We start from the raw sequence: 20,924 nt of genomic DNA, 5'->3' as shown, positions 1-20,924 counted from the left end.
TGTGCATAATTAAGTAATATTTGCAGATGCAGCCCTACAATGGCCATTATGTATTTCATGCCAGTTTAGTCAGTTATATGTCATAGCAGTATTACCTCAGCAACTGTAATGGCAATAAAATCATATTTTTATGTTAGTAAATATTACTCAATGCTTAACAAATAACAATATATCTCTCTATGACAGATCTCCCAGGACTGTACGCTGCTTAATAAGGATCCACACCCAAAATAATGTATGCTCAAGTCAAGTGTATATTGATATTAGCTTATTCATTACAAGGCAACCAATCAGCTATCAGTCTTTGGGCTCATTTACATGGGCGTTATTTGGAATGATCTCTGCATATTTGTCACCATGTTAAAAATCCCTTAATGGACTTATAGTTGCTTTCATTTTTGGCCCATTTTATAACCTGCGTTTGTCACATTATTACATTTTAGTCATGTGTTTTATGTACTTATTTTTATGCTGTAGTTTATAGTCGTTAGAGACTTTAATAGTGCCAATAGAGGTGAACAATACACAGATGCATGTTTAATGTATTTTTTAGACTTTCTTTTTAATAAAAGCAGGAAAAGTTTTAAAAATGTCAAAACTGTTTAAACCACAGCACAACATATTAAAAAAGCCACACATCTATACATGCCATGTAAGCAACTCAGTCGAAACCAACATTTGAGCATGTATTCAATGCACGCAATTCAACAAATTCACCATATAGCTGTATTTATGGTCTATACATATGGGGCCTGATTCATTAAGACAAGTAAAGCAAAAAAGGAGTAAATTTGCACCTTCGCAAAACTATGTTGAATTGGAGGGGGAGGTAAATTTAAAATGTGGGGACAGATATATAGTTAGGGTAGGGCATGTCCTAGATCAACTTTAAAAAATAAGCGTAAAAATAAAACTATCAAGTATTTGTGTGCTACATGAAAAAACAGCCAGTGTTTTCCTTACAGGCAAAATAATAAACTAATTTGCACTCCTTGCATTGTAACATGGTTTGTTCAGGAGCAAATGTATTCCTTTTTTTTTTTTTGCCTTACTTTCCTTACTGAATCAGCTCTATTGTCTCTCACTGGCATTGGGGCGAAGAATGTATCAATTAATTCTGTGGTGTGGTTTGGTTGGGGTATAATATGGAACCAAAAATATCATGTGCAAAATTCTACTCTCAAATGTGGAATGAATAGAACATTATGTGGATCAGTTTGGAACTTTCATTCATCTGCCGAGCAGTCTGGTGAAGTGCATTTTGTGAGTCGTCAGGATCGTGTCATATTGTGTGGACATAATTTAGTTTCTAATTAGTACAGACAGGAAAGTGATAATTAGGAACATGTTGTCCTAATGACTCAGTCTTTATGTCAACACTGGTTAAGTGGTGTCTTACTTTTCTACAGATTAAAAGCTATTAGGTTGCACTGAATAAGCTAATGATATATTCAGTAATATAAGAGGTTATTTTTTATTTAAATTCAACCTTTTGTTTGAGGGATAGCTGTCAGAATTAGATGATAACGTGACCGCCAGGTATAAAAAGCACCAATGCCGGACCCCATAATAAATTTTAGGGGAGGGTCCAGAGATGCTGCACCAGTCTCCCAGGCCCCCACCTCCTCTGTCTCTGGCCTTGCGATGCCACCCGTTCCTCCAGTAGCCATAGTGGGTGCTCCCACTGCAGTTGTGGTAGTGCCTGCTCTGTGTCCCACTATGAAATATAAGCCTCTGAGCGGACTTCATACAGAACTATCAAGGTGATATATTGTAATATTTTTATCTTTGAAAAGTAGAGACTTGCTATTCCTTATATAATGTAGTTGGATGTTTCTGTAGCAGTTTCACCAATGATTCATCTCTCAAAACCACCTGCTAAAAAGACATCGGTCCATCGTTGACCGTGATTTTTAGGAAGCTTAGACAACCAAATCAACAGATGTTATGTGTTTTGGTACAATAAAACATGATTGTGGGAGCGTACACACGATAATTGCAGAGGTGTGTACCCATTTTATTTATCTAAAATCCAATGAGTTACAAGGATTATGTTGCTCAATTTTAGTGATATACAAAATAGAGAGGGCTCCAGTGTCATCTTAGCAACAGAAAACAGCTGCAACTCTTTGGGGTATATCTACTAAACGGTGGGTTTGAAAAAGTGGAGGTGTTACCTATGGCAACCAATCAGATTCTAGCTGTCATTTTGTAGATTGTACTAAATAAATGATAACTAGAATCTGATTGGTTGCTATAGGCAACATCTCCACTTTTTCAAACCTGCAGCTTAGTAAATGTACCCGTTTGTGATGACATTTACAATCTAGCTACTAGGCTGTATAGGATGCTGTACTATATTTTGTGGGTAACATAAAATGATCAATTTATATCTAATTTTAAGGCTATTTTTTATTTTAAGGTCATATATATTCATATACCCTTTATCCAGAAGTTATAGCATGGCAATGATCTAGAGGGGTCTGCAGATATTAAAGGGATTGTCCTCCTCTAGACAACTTTAATGTCATGTTTCATACAGTACATGACCTACTGGTTTTACATTTCTGGCATCCTGTTATTTCTTCCCCTTCTTTATACCGTCCGGGTTAACAATATTGTCATTGGATATGATACTGATCAGCTATGTTCTGTGCATTGCAATAATATCTACAGAATAGCACTGTTACATTCAAGGACAACCAAATATTCAACTCTGCTTTGATTATATACAGGCATTGTTGAAACAGATGGTAGCAAGAAACATAAAGCAACATGTTTAGTACAAGATTAAGATGTTCATGTACAAACCAATAAATGAAAGTTGTCTGAAGGTGGAAACTTCCTTTAATAAACTGTAATTTTTTGCTAAAATAAATAAAGAGGAGAAACTAGGTTGTTTTGATTGATGAAATCCATTAAGTTCCTGTAATAATAATAATAATAATAATAATAATAATAATAATAATATGCTTATAGCACCCTCTCACCTTCCACATCAGGTAAAAACAAATTCATCCTTAATCTAAAATCCAGCATTGTACACCGCCCCCTAATGTTTATGTTCCCTTGTTTTCAAAACTCAGCTCCACTTGGCTTTTGAAATGCAGCAATCTTTATCACTACAGAGTGTGACATCGGAGGGGGCTGTCACACCTGCGCTCGTTGCCATCCTTGTCTCTCCTACTCACTTATCCTCAAGCGCCCGCCCAAGAATTACTCCGTGGGAATACGTCAAAATTAAAACCTTACTACATTTTTATTTCATGTTTTCTGTATAGTTTGGAGAACAACTATTCTCTTATATTTTAAAATGAATTTCCGTTTCACCTCTCCCTGTCACAATTTTGCACCCCCAAAAATGTTGCGCCAAATAAAAATCCTCACGCCCTAGGCTTCGTCCTAGTCAGATTACTGGATACCAAGGTCCTGGAGAGTGCTATCTAGTTAGAAAAGGACAGAACTAAGACAAGGGGTTATATTTACTAAACTGGTTTGAAAAAGTGGAGATGTTGCCTATAGCAACCAATCAGATTCTAGCTGTCATTTATTTAGTACATTCTGCAAAATGACAGCTGGAATCTGATTCAAACCCACAGTTTAGTAAATATACCCCAAGAGGTTTGTGTGTTGCTCAAAGTGAAGATTATGACAATTGTGACCAGTGTGAGCAGTATAGGTGGGAGTAGGGTAGGCTATAATAAAGAGATACACTTTCAGAGACAATATTTATAGATTTGAAGGCTAGGGAGGAGTAAAAAGAGGACAAACCATGTTACAATGCAATGGGTGCAAATTAATTTATTATTTTGCATATAAGTTAAATACTGGCTGCTTTTTCACGTAGCACACAAATACTTGACAGGTTTTTTTATACTGAACTATAAAGCTTATCTATAAATCTGCCATCACATTTTAATAATACTTGCCAACTCTCCCGGAATGTCCGGGAGACTCCCGCATTTTGCGAGAGTCTCCCGGACTCCCGGGTGAGTGTGGCAATCTCCCGAATTCTGCCCACTTCACTAGGAAGTGGGGCACTTCCTAGTGAAGTGGGCAGAATTAGATCCCAAATGCCGCGATTCCCAGTGAATTGCGGCGTTTGGCCCCACCCCCGCTGTCAAATGACGCAATTTGCGTCATGACATCACAGGGGGCGGGGTCAAAAATGACACAATTTTGGCCGCCCCGCCCCCTCACGCCCCCCTCCACTGGCTGGCTCCCGGAAGAGAGCTGAAGAAAGTAGGTAAGTATGATTTTAAATGTACCTCCCTCTCCAATGCAACATGGTTTTGCCAAGATGCAAAGTTACTCCTTTATTTTGCTTTCCTTTCCTTAATGAATCAGGCCCAGAGTGTCCAGAGGAGATCAGCCAAGTTTCTGTGATGGAAATGAGGGTGAGAGATTTTGAAATGAATAGTGTGTGTTACAAAGAGAATGTGAGGATGATGAGACGGGGTAAAGAGGGTGTTGGAGAGAGAAGTGAAGTTTGGAGATAAGTGTGGTGCGTGATGAATATTATAATTAGTAAAAATGAGATAATTAGAAAATAATCTGGTCCCATCTACTTTTAATCTTAAAGATCTTGAATATCAGAACGGGAAGAGACAGTAGCCAGTATTACATTTACAACCAGACTGAGGCAGCAGAAGCTTCTGGGTAGGGAGGTTCTGTTTGTAATACACTGTAGCAGTCTTGACACTGTCAATATTCTGCAATCGGATCTCCTGCAATGATTAGTGCAATGTTTGCTGTGTGTAGTGTACACTGGCACAGAGGACAATGTCTTTGCCTGTAAGAAAAATTTAAATGAGCAGACACATGGCCAAACATTTCATTGTTACAGTGTTTGCAAGTTTAAGGTGCATATTCAATTCTTTATTTACCTTCATAAAATTAAATTAAAGTAGTAAATATAGTGCTAGAAAAATGTCTGGCAGGATGAAATGGTTTACAGCACATTACACCATATTAAATAATGCTGAACATAATACAAGCTTCTCTGAATATAACATTAATATTGTTTCTTTGAGATAATGAAAAGCGAATTGAACACTATGGGGACACTTATGGACACTAGAACAAAGTGTTTATGTGGTTTTGTCAATTTCCTACCACAGTTTACAAAGAGAAAGGGAACATTTGATCGACTTGCAATGGAAAACACCACCTTTTTCCTTTGCACTAGTTTAAATAAATGTTCCTCTCCTAACATTTTTTTAAAAAATTGTGCCAAGATCAATGATGTTCTGTAACCCCAGCTAATCAGAAATCATAATTCCTTAGGTCAATCTCACAACATGTGTTTGATTATTGATAATATTATCTGTACAGTGTTAGGATCCGGCAGAGTCTCGGTACTGTGTCATCAATCTCAGTAGTGTGGCTTCAGGTTGGTTCTTTGGTGATCAGGTAGTTTTATCACTGGGCGCTGGCATGCTGGATTCAGCTGGTTAATGTGTTCAATCATTGCATCATAGGCAAAGCTGTCATTCATTCAATTAGGCTGCTGCTATTGGATACCTGTGCTTTAAAAGGCTTCCTTTTCTGGTACTGGTTGTAGTTTATCTCTGCTAGGGTGTGCTTGTCTATTTAGATCTCTATTTGGATATTTTGGATTTTGCCCCCGGCTTGGAATTTGCTCATACTCTGCCTGCCCTGACCTTGGACTGTATTTTGAACTTTGCTAGAACTTAGCCTGCACTGACTTTGAATTTGGAATGACTTACGCTGTGCACCATTCTTTCTGGACTTTTGTTAGACAACGGTGCTTGTTCTCCTTGGTCCTCCACGTGTCACGTCCTAATGGCACGATACTTGTCACCCTAAACCTGCACTACCTAGAGCTTATGATCTGGGGGCACACAAATATTGGTGAAGACTTCTGCGAGCTGGTTCTGCATGTCGTAGAGTTGGCATACCAGTATCGTAACACACAAATCGATCAGCTTATTAGCAATCTCATAAGTTCTCCTCACTGAAGACCTCTGTTTACTGAACAATTACAGGAAAATAATCTGGAAGTGCACAGTTCATACTTACCTGCTCTTCCAGAATGTCCGTGAGATGGCTGAATTTTTGGGAGTCCACCCAGACTGCCGGGACAGTAGAAAGCACTCCTTTTTCTTGTGGGCCGGGCATGACAATGATGACACTACACAGATTATCAGACTCCTACCTCTCCTGCCCTAGTGCGCGATTCAAAGAGAAGTCTAAAAAGGAGGCAAGTAGGGCTTGATTATTTCCAAAAATTGATTTACTTTTCCCTTAGGAAAAAAACTTTACTTTAGTCTGTGTTATTCCAGTAGAGCAATCTGTGCAGAAACCTGTCAGTCCCTGATCTAATGAGGCTATTTTAAGAGTTTACAAAAAAAAACCAGAAGAACAGATAATTTTAACCATCATTAGGCAACAGAAGAGGTTGGAAATAAGATAGAACTATTGCGTGAGATTTGTACTTTGTTACACCTATTTTTAGTGAAGGCTCCATGCCAAGAAATGTTGCTATCTCATGAAAGGTTTGATCTTTTCAATTGCCAAATGAAGTGACGTCACAAACTTAATACAGGATCTGCTGCTGTAAGATTCTAAATGCTAATAAATTAAATATTGCCTTGTGTAAATATAAAAAAAGACTGATGGTGAAAAGAGAAATTAGAGTCCTAGCCACAAATATAATTCGTATCAATGTGGTTTGTCAAGTCCCCCTGCAAGACGGGCACATCTGGGGGCAGAGGGGAGGAGTTGGAGTGACTGACGGCGTTGCTAGCAAATACAGAAACGTAGAGTGGGATTTTTGAAATAAGACAAAAGGGTGGAGTGGCTGCATTTGTAAGGGAGGCTCTTGCCGTGCGGAGGGGCGTGCAGCCAGTCCCAGTGTGCAAAATTATTTGAATTCCACGGCAGTTTGGAGTTGGCAGGGATCTAGGGCCTGATTCATTAAGGATCTTAAATGAAGAGGATCCTTATTTCAGTCTCCTGGACAAAACCATGTTACAATGGAAGGGGTGCAAATGTGTGTTCTGTTTTGCACATAAGTTAAATACTGACTGTTTTTTCATGTAACACACACAAATATCAACTTTAAATTTCAGTGTACAAATAAGCTATCAAGTTTTTGTGTGTTACATGAAAAAACAGTTAGGGCCTGAGTCATTAAGGAAAGTAAGGCAAGAAAAAAAAGTAAATGTTCTCCGGGACAAACCATGTTACAATGGAAGGGGTGCAAATTAATTTATTATGTTACATATAAGATAAATACCTGCTGTTGTTTCATCTAGCGCACAAATACTTGATAGCTTTATTTTTACACTGAAATTTAAAGTTGAACTAGGACATGCCCTACCCCAACTATAAATCTGTGCCTACATTTAACTTTACCTCCCCCTAAAATGCAACATGGTTTTGCCCAGATTCAAAGTTACTCCTTTTTTATGCTTTGCTCTCCTTAATGACTCAGACCCTTAGTGTTTAACCCTTGGGCAAAACAGAACACACATTTGCACCCCTTCCATTGTAACATGGTTTTGTCCAGGAGACTGAAATAAGGATCCTCTTCATTTAAGATCCTTAATGAATCAGGCCCCTGGTCTCACCCTATATTTTTACTACGACATGTTTTATGCTTGCATGTTGCACTTTGGTGGAAAAACATATTTAAAGCTCAGGCCATACACAAGTTGACACCTGTTTTAAAGACAGTTCTCGTACTCACTGCACTGTTTAAAGTAAAAAATGGACAATTAACAAAACAAGCAACATACTCCATTCCCCAAAGCAAACATACTACAAGTGAAAAATGTAATAAAAAGTCCTGTGGGTAAATGTATTAAACAGAAGATTCATCAAATAGCCGAGTTTCATGATTTTGACGGCCATATTTAAAACGTTTTGCCTTCAATAAAATTACGACTACATGTAAAATTCAAGCGCTGCCTTTTAGTGAATGGATGATTTAGGACAACATATGGTGCTGCTTAGGCAAATTGGGGTAACCTTCCCACCAATAAAACCAAATAGTTGCAAGAAAAAGATTATACCTAGCGCTCCAAAGATGACCTAATTAAAAATATGGTAAAGAGTATTCTACATGTCCTGTACCTTGGGTGAACAGATATATTGATATATCCTCTCATATTGTTCTCAATGCAGATGCACAACTCCAGATAAATCATCATCGGTTATTTATATAGCGCCACTAATTCCGCAGCGCTGTTCAGCTAACTCATTCACATCAGTCCCTGCCCCATTGGAGTTTACAATCTAAAGCCCCTAATTTACACACACAGACAAAGACAAGGGTCAATTTGTTAGCAGCCAATTAACCTACCAGTATGTTTTTGGAGTGTGGGAGGAAACCGGAGCACCCAGAGGAAATACAAACTCCTCACAGATAAGGCCATGGTCGGAAATCGAACTTATGACCTCAGTGCTGTGGCGCCAAAGTGCTAACCACTAGTCCACTGTGCTGCTCAAATATAATAAATATAACAACATATAACAAATGTACAGCACAAATGTGTATGATTAAAAAAGTAAGTTTACTCATTAAATGAAGGTTACTCATAAAAATGCCTGTTTAAATATTCGAGTCAAAACTGCTTCAAATTGGCTATTTGATGAATCCACCGTTTAATACATTTACCACTGATGTTTCCTGACTCTGATGATTCATTTAATCCATAAATAAGACTAAACCGAGCAGCCCTGTAGGAAAAAGGTGAAAACTTTAATTTAAGAACAGGATTGGTACTGGTATTGTAGGAGGATGGAGTTTAATGTGACTTTTATACATTTGCACAGCGCTGAAGATTTTTCTGCACTTTTCATTTGCAGAGGCGGTGTATTTAGCTTTGTGGTGTGCATTGGGTGCACTTTCTAATTGACCTCCACTGTATTTGAAGGGTTTTCAGTTTGAAATGCAATTATTTTTTCCAAACCCTCATTTTGCTATTATTCTTTTGTAAATAGTCTAGCATTGTATGGTATATATGGTATTGTATGGTACCGTATTTTTATGTAGTATTTTTCTGCACAATACTACTTGGCACACTGGATGAGAAACAAGAAGAATTGTATCATGGTTTCCAGTGACCTTGCTTGCCTCTTTCATTAGATAATGTTGACATTAGTATATCTTATGCATTTTTCTGTGATGACAATTCCAAAACAAATATCAGCAAATACCAAATCTCATGTTGATTTTTTACACTATAATAAAATGAAATACTACTATCAATATTGTCTTTTAGCTGATTTGACCTAAAATGTGTATGAAAATCTTAATCCAATGAAGACTGCATCTGTTCTCCAATGAGACTTTTGTAAAAAGTATCCTTGTTAGTAGGGTGCATAGCTTAATGGGAATGTATTGAGTATTTTAGTAAATCCCCCTCTTGCCAGATGTTAGTACAGTCAGGGTCATGTGCCGTTGCTGGGAATACTCACCCACCCAGGGGATGTCTAATGGCTGATTCTCCTGGCAAGAGAATTGTGAAGTCCTACTCTTTTGACATATTACACCTGATTTAGGTTTGCAGCCTTAGTAACTGCATTTTGAGTCCTAGGGATATATTTACTAAACTGCAGGTTTGAAAAAGTGGAGATGTTGCCTATAGCAACCAGTCAGATTTTAGTTATCATTTATTTAGTACGCTCTACAAAATAACAGCTAGAATCTGATTAGTTGCTATAGGCAACATCTCTACTTTTTTAATTCCGCAGTTTAATAAATAGACCTCCTAATGTTACAATGTGGTAGTAGGCAGGGCTTGAATAGATTTTTTAGGTGTGTTTGTCTAAGATCAGAACATGTACTGTATTAAAAAAAAACTGGTTAAACACAGATAAGCTAAGTGAAGATAAAGTGTTTGGGGTTAGAATAACCTGTAAATATCAGAGCAGAGTATTTCAGCTCAGTCTTTGTATAAGCAAATTTGAAGCAGAAGGCGTTTGGCCAACACGTAGCCAATCCATGCACCAAAACATTAACCACGGATCAGAGTAGAGATGTGAAGCCGCTGCCACGTTGTTGCAGGAACACTGTAGTGTGAAAAGGATCTGAATTTGAAACAAAGATCAAACTCTTGTTTCACTTTTGCACACGTGTGTTTGAGTGACAGTAAGAGAGAGTGTTATGAAATGGCTCCGTTGGATGTGATTCTATTTATGTAGCGTGTGTAAAAATAGGTCCAATGGTACATACTGCCAAAAACACAATCTTTAACACTATAAATGTCCTCAAAGGTTTAGAATTTAGGTGCACCCTAGATTATATATTTTGTACTACAATAACTTTTTTTTGTCCTTTTGCTTTTTTAAGCATGTGGCACTTGTTCTATGCTGAAACTTTTCGCACCATCTCCGACTATCCACGGCATCAAGGGACAGCCTCTTATCCTGCCTATTCATTATGATGTCAATACTTCTGCATCCGGTCTCCAAATCATATGGCTGCTTGAAAGGCCAAGGGACGTGGCCAAATATCTGATAACGTCCTTTAATCAGTCGGTGTTTCCAGATCTGGAATTTCAACACAAGTTTACCTTGAATCCACCAAATGCTTCCTTGCTGATCAATTCATTACATACAAGTGATGAGGGAAACTATACTGTGAAAGTAAACATACAAGGAAATACCACTGTGTCTGCCACTCAGAAGATTGAAGTCACTGTAAATGGTAAGTAGCTAAGTATTATGTTTATATGTATATGTATTTCACAGCAGCACATGTTACTACAATGGTGCATATGTATCAATAGGTCCCTGACCCTAGGGATAAGTAGGATTTTATATCCTTGCTTAACGTGATGATAAAAAATGTCTTATCACCGGCATTTATAAAAAAATATCGCTAGATAGGTGAGCATTACTGGTCCATGGCGATAAGAGTTAACTTTGCCAGGCCACTTTTCTATGTTCTTGTCTTGCTGGCTCTGGCATGCAAAGTGGAATGGAAGCCCAGATTTTGGTTTCAGTTCCAACATTTTTTAATTAAATAAAATTATTTTAAAAAATTAAATAGTTTTAATCACTGTGACATTTTTTTTGTAAAGCTTTTGGTCTGTTTTTGCCATTATAAATGGCATTAATAGAACAGGGATTGCGGTGGTACTTATTAAATAGGTTTCCCCATCCAATCTTACAGTTGGCGTTCATAGTTGGCGATAACAATGTTATACCAAGGTTAATGCGGGCGAAAACCCTTTTGATTAATTGGGCGGAGCAATAACAAGCCTATTGCTGGTGACAACACTTCAGTAGATAGTGCTATTATTCTAACCAAGACTGATCCTTCTGTACCTGTTTAACTGTTTTTATAATGGTCTCCTGTTGTGTAAGGTGCGATTTGGAAAACTTAGAACCAGTGTATATTATTGTCTGCTCTTTATCCTCTCGGACAATAATTTAGACATGGAGAGTTGTATACATAATGCATAATGTAACAAAGGGAGGCATTTACCTGGCAGAGGAAGGATGCAAGCAGAGTAACAAATTTGTGCAGCAGTGCACCTAGTTTAAAGATAAACAGGTGGAGGACATATGTGTGGCAAAATAATGGTATAGAGTCTGATTTAACTTACATGATTTGAAAGTGCCTTTTCCCACAGCTACAGGGCCTGTCTGCAGTAAGTGTTATCAAACAAAAGCAGCTGATCAGAACTCCCTTTTAAAGAGAAGGAGGGAGTGTCACCTGCTCATCAAGCTAGGGCTGTGGGAGGTGTGTCAGGTATAAAAACCTGTTTGTTACATTGTTCAGTGTGACCAATGTAGAAAAGCTGGCCGATGTCTAAAGGGCTTGTGAGGATACTGGGTTTATCTGGCCCAATTCTACCAACCTCAAGCTGGCTGGCCACACAGAGGTGCCTAAGTATGCCAGAGAAGCCTACCTAGTACATTCTAGGGTTCCCATAGTCACTCAGACAAATGCAGTTAGATAGTACAACAATACATTTACAAAAATAATCACTAGAATATTATATAGAATCAGTAAATTAATAGCTGGCAGGTTTACCACATTACCTGTCCCTTACCCCACTAGCTTAAGGAGTTACAGTCACCTGGCTGTCCTAACTTGCAGAATCCAAAACACATGGATTTCTCAAAGCTGCAGATGTAGACTGTTGGTAGATAACATAAACTCAACATCAGCCAGACCTGCACCTTGCAGGAATCAATCCTCAGAATCAACATCTCCTCCCCCCTGGAGTGGCTCCTTATATCCAGGGTCAAATTTCCTCAGTGTTTTCCCCTCCCCGGTTCTCTGCTTTTGAACATTGGTGAGTGCTGGACCAGAGGACTGGAGGGGGAGTGGAGATGAGCTGTCATTCCACAGTGACTCCCCTGCTGTGTCCCTGACAAAATGTCTGAACTAGTCCTGTGGAAGGCAATGGATACTACTTGGCCTTCCCCACTTCCAGATCTAGGATAGCAGTCAACCCCTCCTAAAATTAACCCCTTACAAGCTTTTTGAGTCAGACCTAGCTTCAAGTTGTTAAGGACTTCCTGTAGAGAAAAGAGGGGGATAATGAATGTAGCTACAGCCCCCTCACCTGTATCCTGAAACTGGACCACACTGGATCCTTACCCATAACCCACCTGGCTTCACTTTAAGAACAATGAATAACAGCTTCACTGCAATATCAGCAATAAACAATATACATTTTTTACAATGAGTAACATAGTGAAACTGTCTTCTATATAGACATGGCTACAATGTCCCCTTATCCACATGTAATTAGACACTGTAGTTGTACTCTGGTGAGCTATGGATCATAAACAGGGCTATAAAAGGTACATATTGTTATGTTCCATATTATGTGAATAATGAGGGACAGGCTGGTTAAGGTGATATCAAACTTGCATCATGACAGAGCTGTGGGTATATTTACTAAACTGCAGGTTTGAAAAAGATGTTGCCTATAGCAACCAATCAGATTCTAGCTGTCATTTTGTAGAATGCACTAAATAACTAAATATCCTTCCTCGAGTGCCTTGCCATTCTTATTTTTTGTCAGACATTATTATGCTTTTTCAGTAAACGAGCATCAAAATCTGGATGTTATCATACATTCTTGTTCCATTTATAGGAATAATGAATTTGTGTAAATTGAAATTAAAAATAAAACTTCAATACTTGAAATATTTGCTTATGTCTGTCACCAAATGAGAATTACTGTGACGATGATGCATCACAAAGTGGGTAGTGCTGTGTTGTACGTGCTGATAGCTTTCTCAGAGACATGGCAGAATCCAGCCAGCCAATCAGAAGATAAAATATGAAGTACATACTTGTCAACAGTCCCATTTTTCATGGGATTAAACGTCTGGAGCTTCCTGACAAACTGGTTAGGGTTGCCCAAATTTTTTTCTAATCGGGAATACTGGCAAGTATGAAAATATTCTGTTCTACTTTTTACTAAATAGCAGAAATGTATTATTTTCATCTTGCCTTATCATTTAATGTATATGATTCCTTCATCTTAATTGAACTGCTATTTTTTTTTGTTTCCATTATATTTTGCATGTTCGATTTTTACTTTACAAGAAATAGTAGCTGTTGTTATGATTAGTAAAGGGCATTGTGAGGGGAATCAATCTGATTTATGGTGTCATGATATGGCCCAAATTGTAAAGCGCTACGGAATTTGCTGGCGCTATATAAATAAATGTTGATGATGATGATTGGATTTATTTATTCCCTATTTCTTTTGATGTTAAATTGACAACTATCTTACTGAAGGTTTTGTGTTGTTTCATTCTGGATCAACATAGTGAGAATGTTTGACAGACCTGTGTCACTTCTTCAAACATATTCACAATGGGCCTGATACATTAAGGAAAGTTAAGCAAAAAATTGAGTAAGTTTTCTTACTCAAGTTTTCTGGACAAAACCATGATGCAATGCAAGGCATGCAATGAGTTTATTATTTTACACATAAAGAAAATAATGGCTGTTTTTTCATGTAGCACACAAATACTTGATAGTGTATTTGTACACTGAAATGTAAAGTTGACCTAGGACATACCCTACCCCAACTATAAATCTACCATCACATTTTAAATTTACCTCCCCCCCTCCAATGCAACATGGTTTTGACTTATACCACTTTCATACTGCCGCCCCAGCAATATCCCGGGTTGTTAACCCGGGATATTGCCGGGGCACAGGGCAGTATAGATAAGAAGATTCCCGGGTCGGGCGGGTTCATACTGCACCTGCCCGACCCGGGTTTTAGAAAAAAAAAAGTGTAAAAAAAGATTTTAATAAAAAAAAAATACATAACAAATGTTTACTTAACTTATTTTCAGCCAGCGGTGTCTCCGGTGCGTTGCCGGCTGTCAGGGGGACCTCTGGGTACTAAAATGACGTCATTTCTAGTCCATTAGAAATGACGTCATTTTAGTACCCAGAGGTCCCCCTGACAGCCGGCAACGCACCGGAGACACCGCTGGCTGAAAATAAGTTAAGTAAACATTTGTTATGTATTTTTTTTTTATTAAAATCTTTTTTTTTTTACTTCACAATTTTTTTTTTTTACAGTATGAATGGTGAGACCTGGGAATTACACGGGTTGCACCATTCATACTGCAGGCTAGCGGGGTCCAACCCGGGAATTACCCCTCGCAAAATCCCGGGTTTAAGTCCCAGGATTTTAGACCCGGGATTTTGTGGTTGGACTATTCATCCTGCACCAAGACCCGGGTTTTTCAGCGTGCCTCTGCAAAAACCCGGGTTTTTGGTGCAGTATGAATGGGGTATTACTTGCTTACTTTTGCTTAACTTTCCTTAATGAGTCAGGCCCAATGTTACTATGTAAAGTCAGTGTGTGTTTTTAAAAAAGCCACATGAAGAACAGTTTTTTTAAGAAAGTGGTTTATTACTATATTATGTTTGCAGGCAGGCTGCTGTTAATTTCAGTACTGCTGCAAAATGAGTGTTCTAAAGGTCTACTAATTTGCTTTTCCGGAATCTGAATGTACTGGAGATGTGCCAGGAAATGTTTGGCTTTTAAATAAATCGTATATTATGTAACAATTCTTTATCTGGAGGAACCTCAAAACTCGGCCTGGGCGGATTGTTTCTGTGTAAACTAGAAAAATTTAGAGCCCAATAACATTACAGATTTTCCCTCCTAGGATGTTATTCAGTGGTAGGTTACAGGGGCGCACCCAGGGGGGTTTCCTAGTCCCCAGAAACCCCTGTCCTACCTGGGATGCTGTATGATTACAGTGGCTGGTCCCTCTCCCGGGACCAGCCACTACTGCTTGTAGCTTGGGAGGATCGTCTCCCAGTCAGTCCCCTGCTGTGTGAGCACAGCTCTCTGCTGGCAGTTTGGCCCCGCCCCTTCCTCCCACACAGCCAGCATGGGTGTAATGCAGGAGGCAGCAGAAGAAGGTAAGAATGTCTGTGTGTGTGTGTAAATGACAGCTTACATGTATGTGTGTTTGATCCTGTGTGTGTGTGTGTGTTTGTGTATGTGTGAGTCTGTGTATATGGCAGTTTACATATCTGTGTTTGATCCTGTGTTTGTGTATCAGTCTGTGTTTGTCTGTGTATATGACAGCTTACATGTCTGTGTTTGTGTATGTGTGTCAGTCTGTGTTTGTCTGTGTATATGACAGTCTATATGTCTGTGTTTGATCCTGTCTGTGTTTATCTGTGTATATGGCAGTTTACATGTCTGTGTGTTTGATCCTGTGTTTGTTTGTGTATGTGTGTGTCTGTGATTATCTGTTTATATGACAGTTTACATGTCTGTGTGTTTGATCCTGTGTGTGTTTGTGTATGCGTGTGTCTGTGCTTAACTATGTATGTGTCAGTTTACATTTGTGTATTTTGTGTATATGTGAGTCTGTGCTTGTTTGTGTATGGGACAATTTACATGTCTGTGTGTTTGACCCGATGTGTGTTTGTAGCCACGCCCCTACACATACTGGTCACGCCCACTGGTATCGTGGCGTGGAAACCCCCCTCATCGAATCCTGCGTTTGCCCCTGGGTTAAATTGGAGATCTCAGAAGTTTTAAACCATATTCCCTCTCTTCACATCATTTTTTTCATGCCTATTCAACCACTGAAGCTTTGGTAATTCTTTAATAGGCTAATTTTAAATCCAGAATACACAGCAAGCCCCCTTTCCCAAGTATAAATATTTACAGCAAGACTCATACTCAAAGTATTTCCCAATGAACAGCAGCATTTAAGAATATTTAATATACAGCAAACACTTTATCTCAAATTCTCTTTATCACTAAGCTTAGAAGGGGAAGGGGCTCCTGGCCTCAAATTACTTCCCCGATGCCCTTTTTCAATCCCCCCCTAATAGATTTGCCACTACCTTCAATTAAACAAAATTGGAGTTCCTTGTGGCATGAATGTATTATTAAAACCAGTTGTTTCCAACACTCAATGGAGGCAACCAGGGATACATTTAAGGTTTCCCCCTTGTTACAATTAGGTGATCCGCTGAATCTAGGAACCTCCCAGTTAGTATCTGCATTAAAAGGTCTTTAACACTTTGGGGCTGCTGCAGATTTGGACGCCAAATTGGAATACATTACTTTTAAAGAAAGAGCACGGAAAAATAGCGTATTTCCGCCCATAAGCAGAGCTGTACACATAATGAGATGCTTACGCCTCCGCATATGCCCTGGTTTATGACTCGTCATCATCATCAGCAAGTATTTGACCTATATGCATGTATCTGCAGGAGCTGCATTTGCATGAACACGCCTTTACTGTACTCGGCTAATGTTAGAATGCCCCTCCCCTCCCCGTCCCGCCTCTCCAGGTGCAGGCGGCCCTATGTACCAGCATAGCACAAGTCTTCATAGGTGATTATGCGTGCACCTACATTCTGATCACGGAAAATCGAGTTCGTATCAAGATATGCTACGGAAACTGGTTATACATTGTTAACTTCCTGATAGGCTTTTACAGCCTCAGTAATATCACCTTGATGACTCCATAGGCTGCATTTACCTGACTATTGTGTTCAGTGAACAAAACATCTACTTCCATTGTGTGTATGCTTCCATTAGTTTCAGAGTTAATTGGCTGTATGTCCTCTTTTTCACAAAAGTCTACAACATTCCCATCATTTCATTACTACATTAATTACTACTGACATGAGTTTTCCTTTGACATAGTTCCTTCTCTTGCCATAAAAACGTCTGATGAGTATCTGTACGTGTTTCTTGTCAATGCATGAGTATCAGTTCCCTTCTAGATGCAGCATAACAATTTCTGCTTATAGAATTTTAACAAATACACTAGTTATTCTGACAAATGAATTGCTTGTATATTTCAACACCTAGATTAGCAATGATGCTAATGAGAAATACAGACTAAAGTGTCTATTTTACTTGTCACCATGTTGTAAAAAAAAAAAATACTTGTTAAGATCACAATTAATTCCCTGTGTATTCGTACACCTAGATAGGTAATGGTGCTAATGGCAAGTACAGAAAAAAATTGTTTTGCACAACTCATCCCTCGGAATGTCTGGGAGACTCCCAAAATCCCTCATCCCTCTCACCACACATTACACCAATATCTCCCTCTCCCCTCTCACCACACATTACACCAATACCTCCCTCACCACAACTACCCACACATTACACCAATACCTCCCTCACCACAACTACCCACACATTACACCAATACCACCCCTCTCACCACACATTACACCAATACCTCCCTCTCCCCTCTCACAATACATTACACCAATATCTCCCTCACCACAACTACCCACACATTACACCAATACCTCCCTCACCACAACTACCCACACATTACACCAATACCACCCCTCTCACCACACATTACACCAATACCTCCCTCTCCCCTCTCACCACACATTACACCAATATCTCCCTCTCCCCTCTCACCACACATTACACCAATACCTCCCTCATCACAACTACCCACACATTACACCAATACCTCCCTCACCACCACTACCCACACATTACACCAATACCTCCCTCTCCCCTCTCACCACACATTACACCAATACCTCCCTCACCACAACTACCCACACATTACACCAATACCTCCCTCACCACCACTACCCAAACATTACACTGATACCACCCATCTCACCACACATTACACCAATACCTCCCTCACCACAACTACCCACACATTACACCAATACCTCCCTCACCACCACTACCCACACATTACACCAATACCTCCCTCTCCCCTCTCACAACACATTACACCAATACCTCCCTCACCACCACTACCCACACATTACACCAATACCTCCCTCTCCCCTCTCACAACACATTACACCAATACCTCCCTCACCACAACTACCCACACATTACACCAATACCTCCCTCTCCCCTCTCACAACACATTACACCAATACCTCCCTCACCACCACTACCCACACATTACACCAATACCTCCCTCTCCCCTCTCACAACACATTACACCAATACCTCCCTCACCACCACTACCCACACATTACACCAATACCTCCCTCTCCCCTCTCACCACACATTACACCAATACCTCCCTCACCACAACTACCCACACATTACACCAATACCTCCCTCACCACCACTACCCAAACATTACACCGATACCACCCATCTCACCACACATTACACCAATACCTCCCTCACCACAACTACCCACACATTACACCAATACCTCCCTCACCACCACTACCCACACATTACACCAATACCACCCCTCTCACCACACATTACACCAATACCTCCCTCATCACAACTACCCACACATTACACCAATACCTCCCTCACCACCACTACCCACACATTACACCAATATCTCCCTCTCCCCTCTCACAACACATTACACCAATACCTCCCTCTCCCCTCTCACCACACATTACACCAATACCTCCCTCTCCCCTCTCACAACACATTACACCAATACCTCCCTCACCACCACTACCCACACATTACACCAATACCTCCCTCTCCCCTCTCACAACACATTACACCAATACCTCCCTCACCACAACTACCCACACATTACACCAATACCTCCCTCACCACCACTACCCAAACATTACACCGATACCACCCATCTCACCACACATTACACCAATACCTCCCTCACCACAACTACCCACACATTACACCAATACCTCCCTCACCACCACTACCCAAACATTACACCGATACCACCCATCTCACCACACATTACACCAATACCTCCCTCACCACAACTACCCACACATTACACCAATACCTCCCTCACCACCACTACCCACACATTACACCAATACCTCCCCTCTCACCACACATTACACCAATACCTCCCTCACCACAACTACCCACACATTACACCAATACCTCCCTCACCACCACTACCCACACATTACACCAATACCTCCCTCTCCCCTCTCACCACACATTACACCAATACCTCCCTCTCCCCTCTCACCACACATTACACCAATACCTCCCTCACCACAACTACCCACACATTACACCAATACCTCCCTCACCACCACTACCCAAACATTACACCGATACCACCCATCTCACCACACATTACACCAATACCTCCCTCACCACAACTACCCACACATTACACCAATACCTCCCTCTCCCCTCTCACCACACATTACACCAATACCTCCCTCACCACAACTACCCACACATTACACCAATACCTCCCTCACCACCACTACCCAAACATTACACCGATACCACCCATCTCACCACACATTACACCAATACCTCCCTCACCACAACTACCCACACATTACACCAATACCTCCCTCACCACCACTACCCACACATTACACCAATACTTCCCTCTCCCCTCTCACCACACATTACACCAATACCTCCCTCTCCCCTCTCACCACACATTACACCAATACCTCCCTCACCACAACTACCCACACATTACACCAATACCTCCCTCACCACCACTACCCAAACATTACACCGATACCACCCATCTCACCACACATTACACCAATACCTCCCTCACCACAACTACCCACACATTACACCAATACCTCCCTCACCACCACTACCCACACATTACACCAATACCTCCCTCTCCCCTCTCACCACACATTACACCAATACCTCCCTCACCACAACTACCCACACATTACACCAATACCTCCCTCACCACCACTACCCACACATTACACCAATACCACCCCTCTCACCACACATTACACCAATACTTCCCTCTCCCCTCTCACCACACATTACACCAATACCTCCCTCACCACAACTACCCACACATTACACCAATACCTCCCTCTCCCCTCTCACCACACATTACACCAATACCACCGCCTGCCCTCTCCCCACACATTATATGCATCTGGGGGCCAAGCACACAGCAGTGGTCCATCATAAGTAACCCCCAAATCCCCCAAAATAACCAATCATGATAACTAACCCCCTCATAATAATCCTTAACTCCCTCATCAATCAATCCCCTCAACCTGTCATTAACCTCCTCAAAATGTCTCATAATAACCTCTTCATCAACATTAACCTCCCCATTAATTAACCCCCAGCATTCCAAATGAATCCCTGTATAACCATTAACTCCCACATCATTCTCCTCTTAATTAATGACCCCCCTTATAGTCATTAAGTAATCCTTTAGACTCATCATAACAATCTTTTCCCACATCATGAACCCCTTTATAATCATTAACTCCCTCATCACCATAATTACATTACACCATCATTAAATTCTCATTTATATTCATTAACTCCCTTAATTATTATCTCCCTCAGCCTCATCAAAAGTACCCCATTAAGATCATTAATTCTCTCACCCTCATAATTAACTCCTTCATTATGCCTAACTCTTTCAACATCAACTTCCCACCAAGTATATTAGATCCTCCCTCCATCCACACTTACCTGCTGCTGCTCTGTTCTCCATGCGATAGAGGGGAT

General features: G+C 40.2%; 1 protein-coding gene across 2 annotated transcripts in view; it reads left to right on the top strand.

The window, feature by feature from the left end:
* Positions 1 to 20,924, top strand: part of HEPACAM2 (HEPACAM family member 2) — a 64,995-nt gene that overhangs the window by 14,583 nt on the left and 29,488 nt on the right. For both annotated transcript variants that reach the window (XM_075211806.1, XM_075211805.1), the window contains one exon: positions 10,322 to 10,678. In XM_075211806.1, coding sequence (XP_075067907.1) covers positions 10,339 to 10,678 — 340 coding nt within the window. In that variant the 5' untranslated portion in view covers positions 10,322 to 10,338. The remainder of the gene's footprint in view (positions 1 to 10,321; positions 10,679 to 20,924) is intronic.

The sequence above is a fragment of the Mixophyes fleayi genome, chromosome 5, assembly GCF_038048845.1.
Source record: "Mixophyes fleayi isolate aMixFle1 chromosome 5, aMixFle1.hap1, whole genome shotgun sequence".
Lineage (NCBI taxonomy): Eukaryota > Metazoa > Chordata > Amphibia > Anura > Limnodynastidae > Mixophyes > Mixophyes fleayi.
This window is presented reverse-complemented; position numbering and strand designations above follow the sequence as displayed.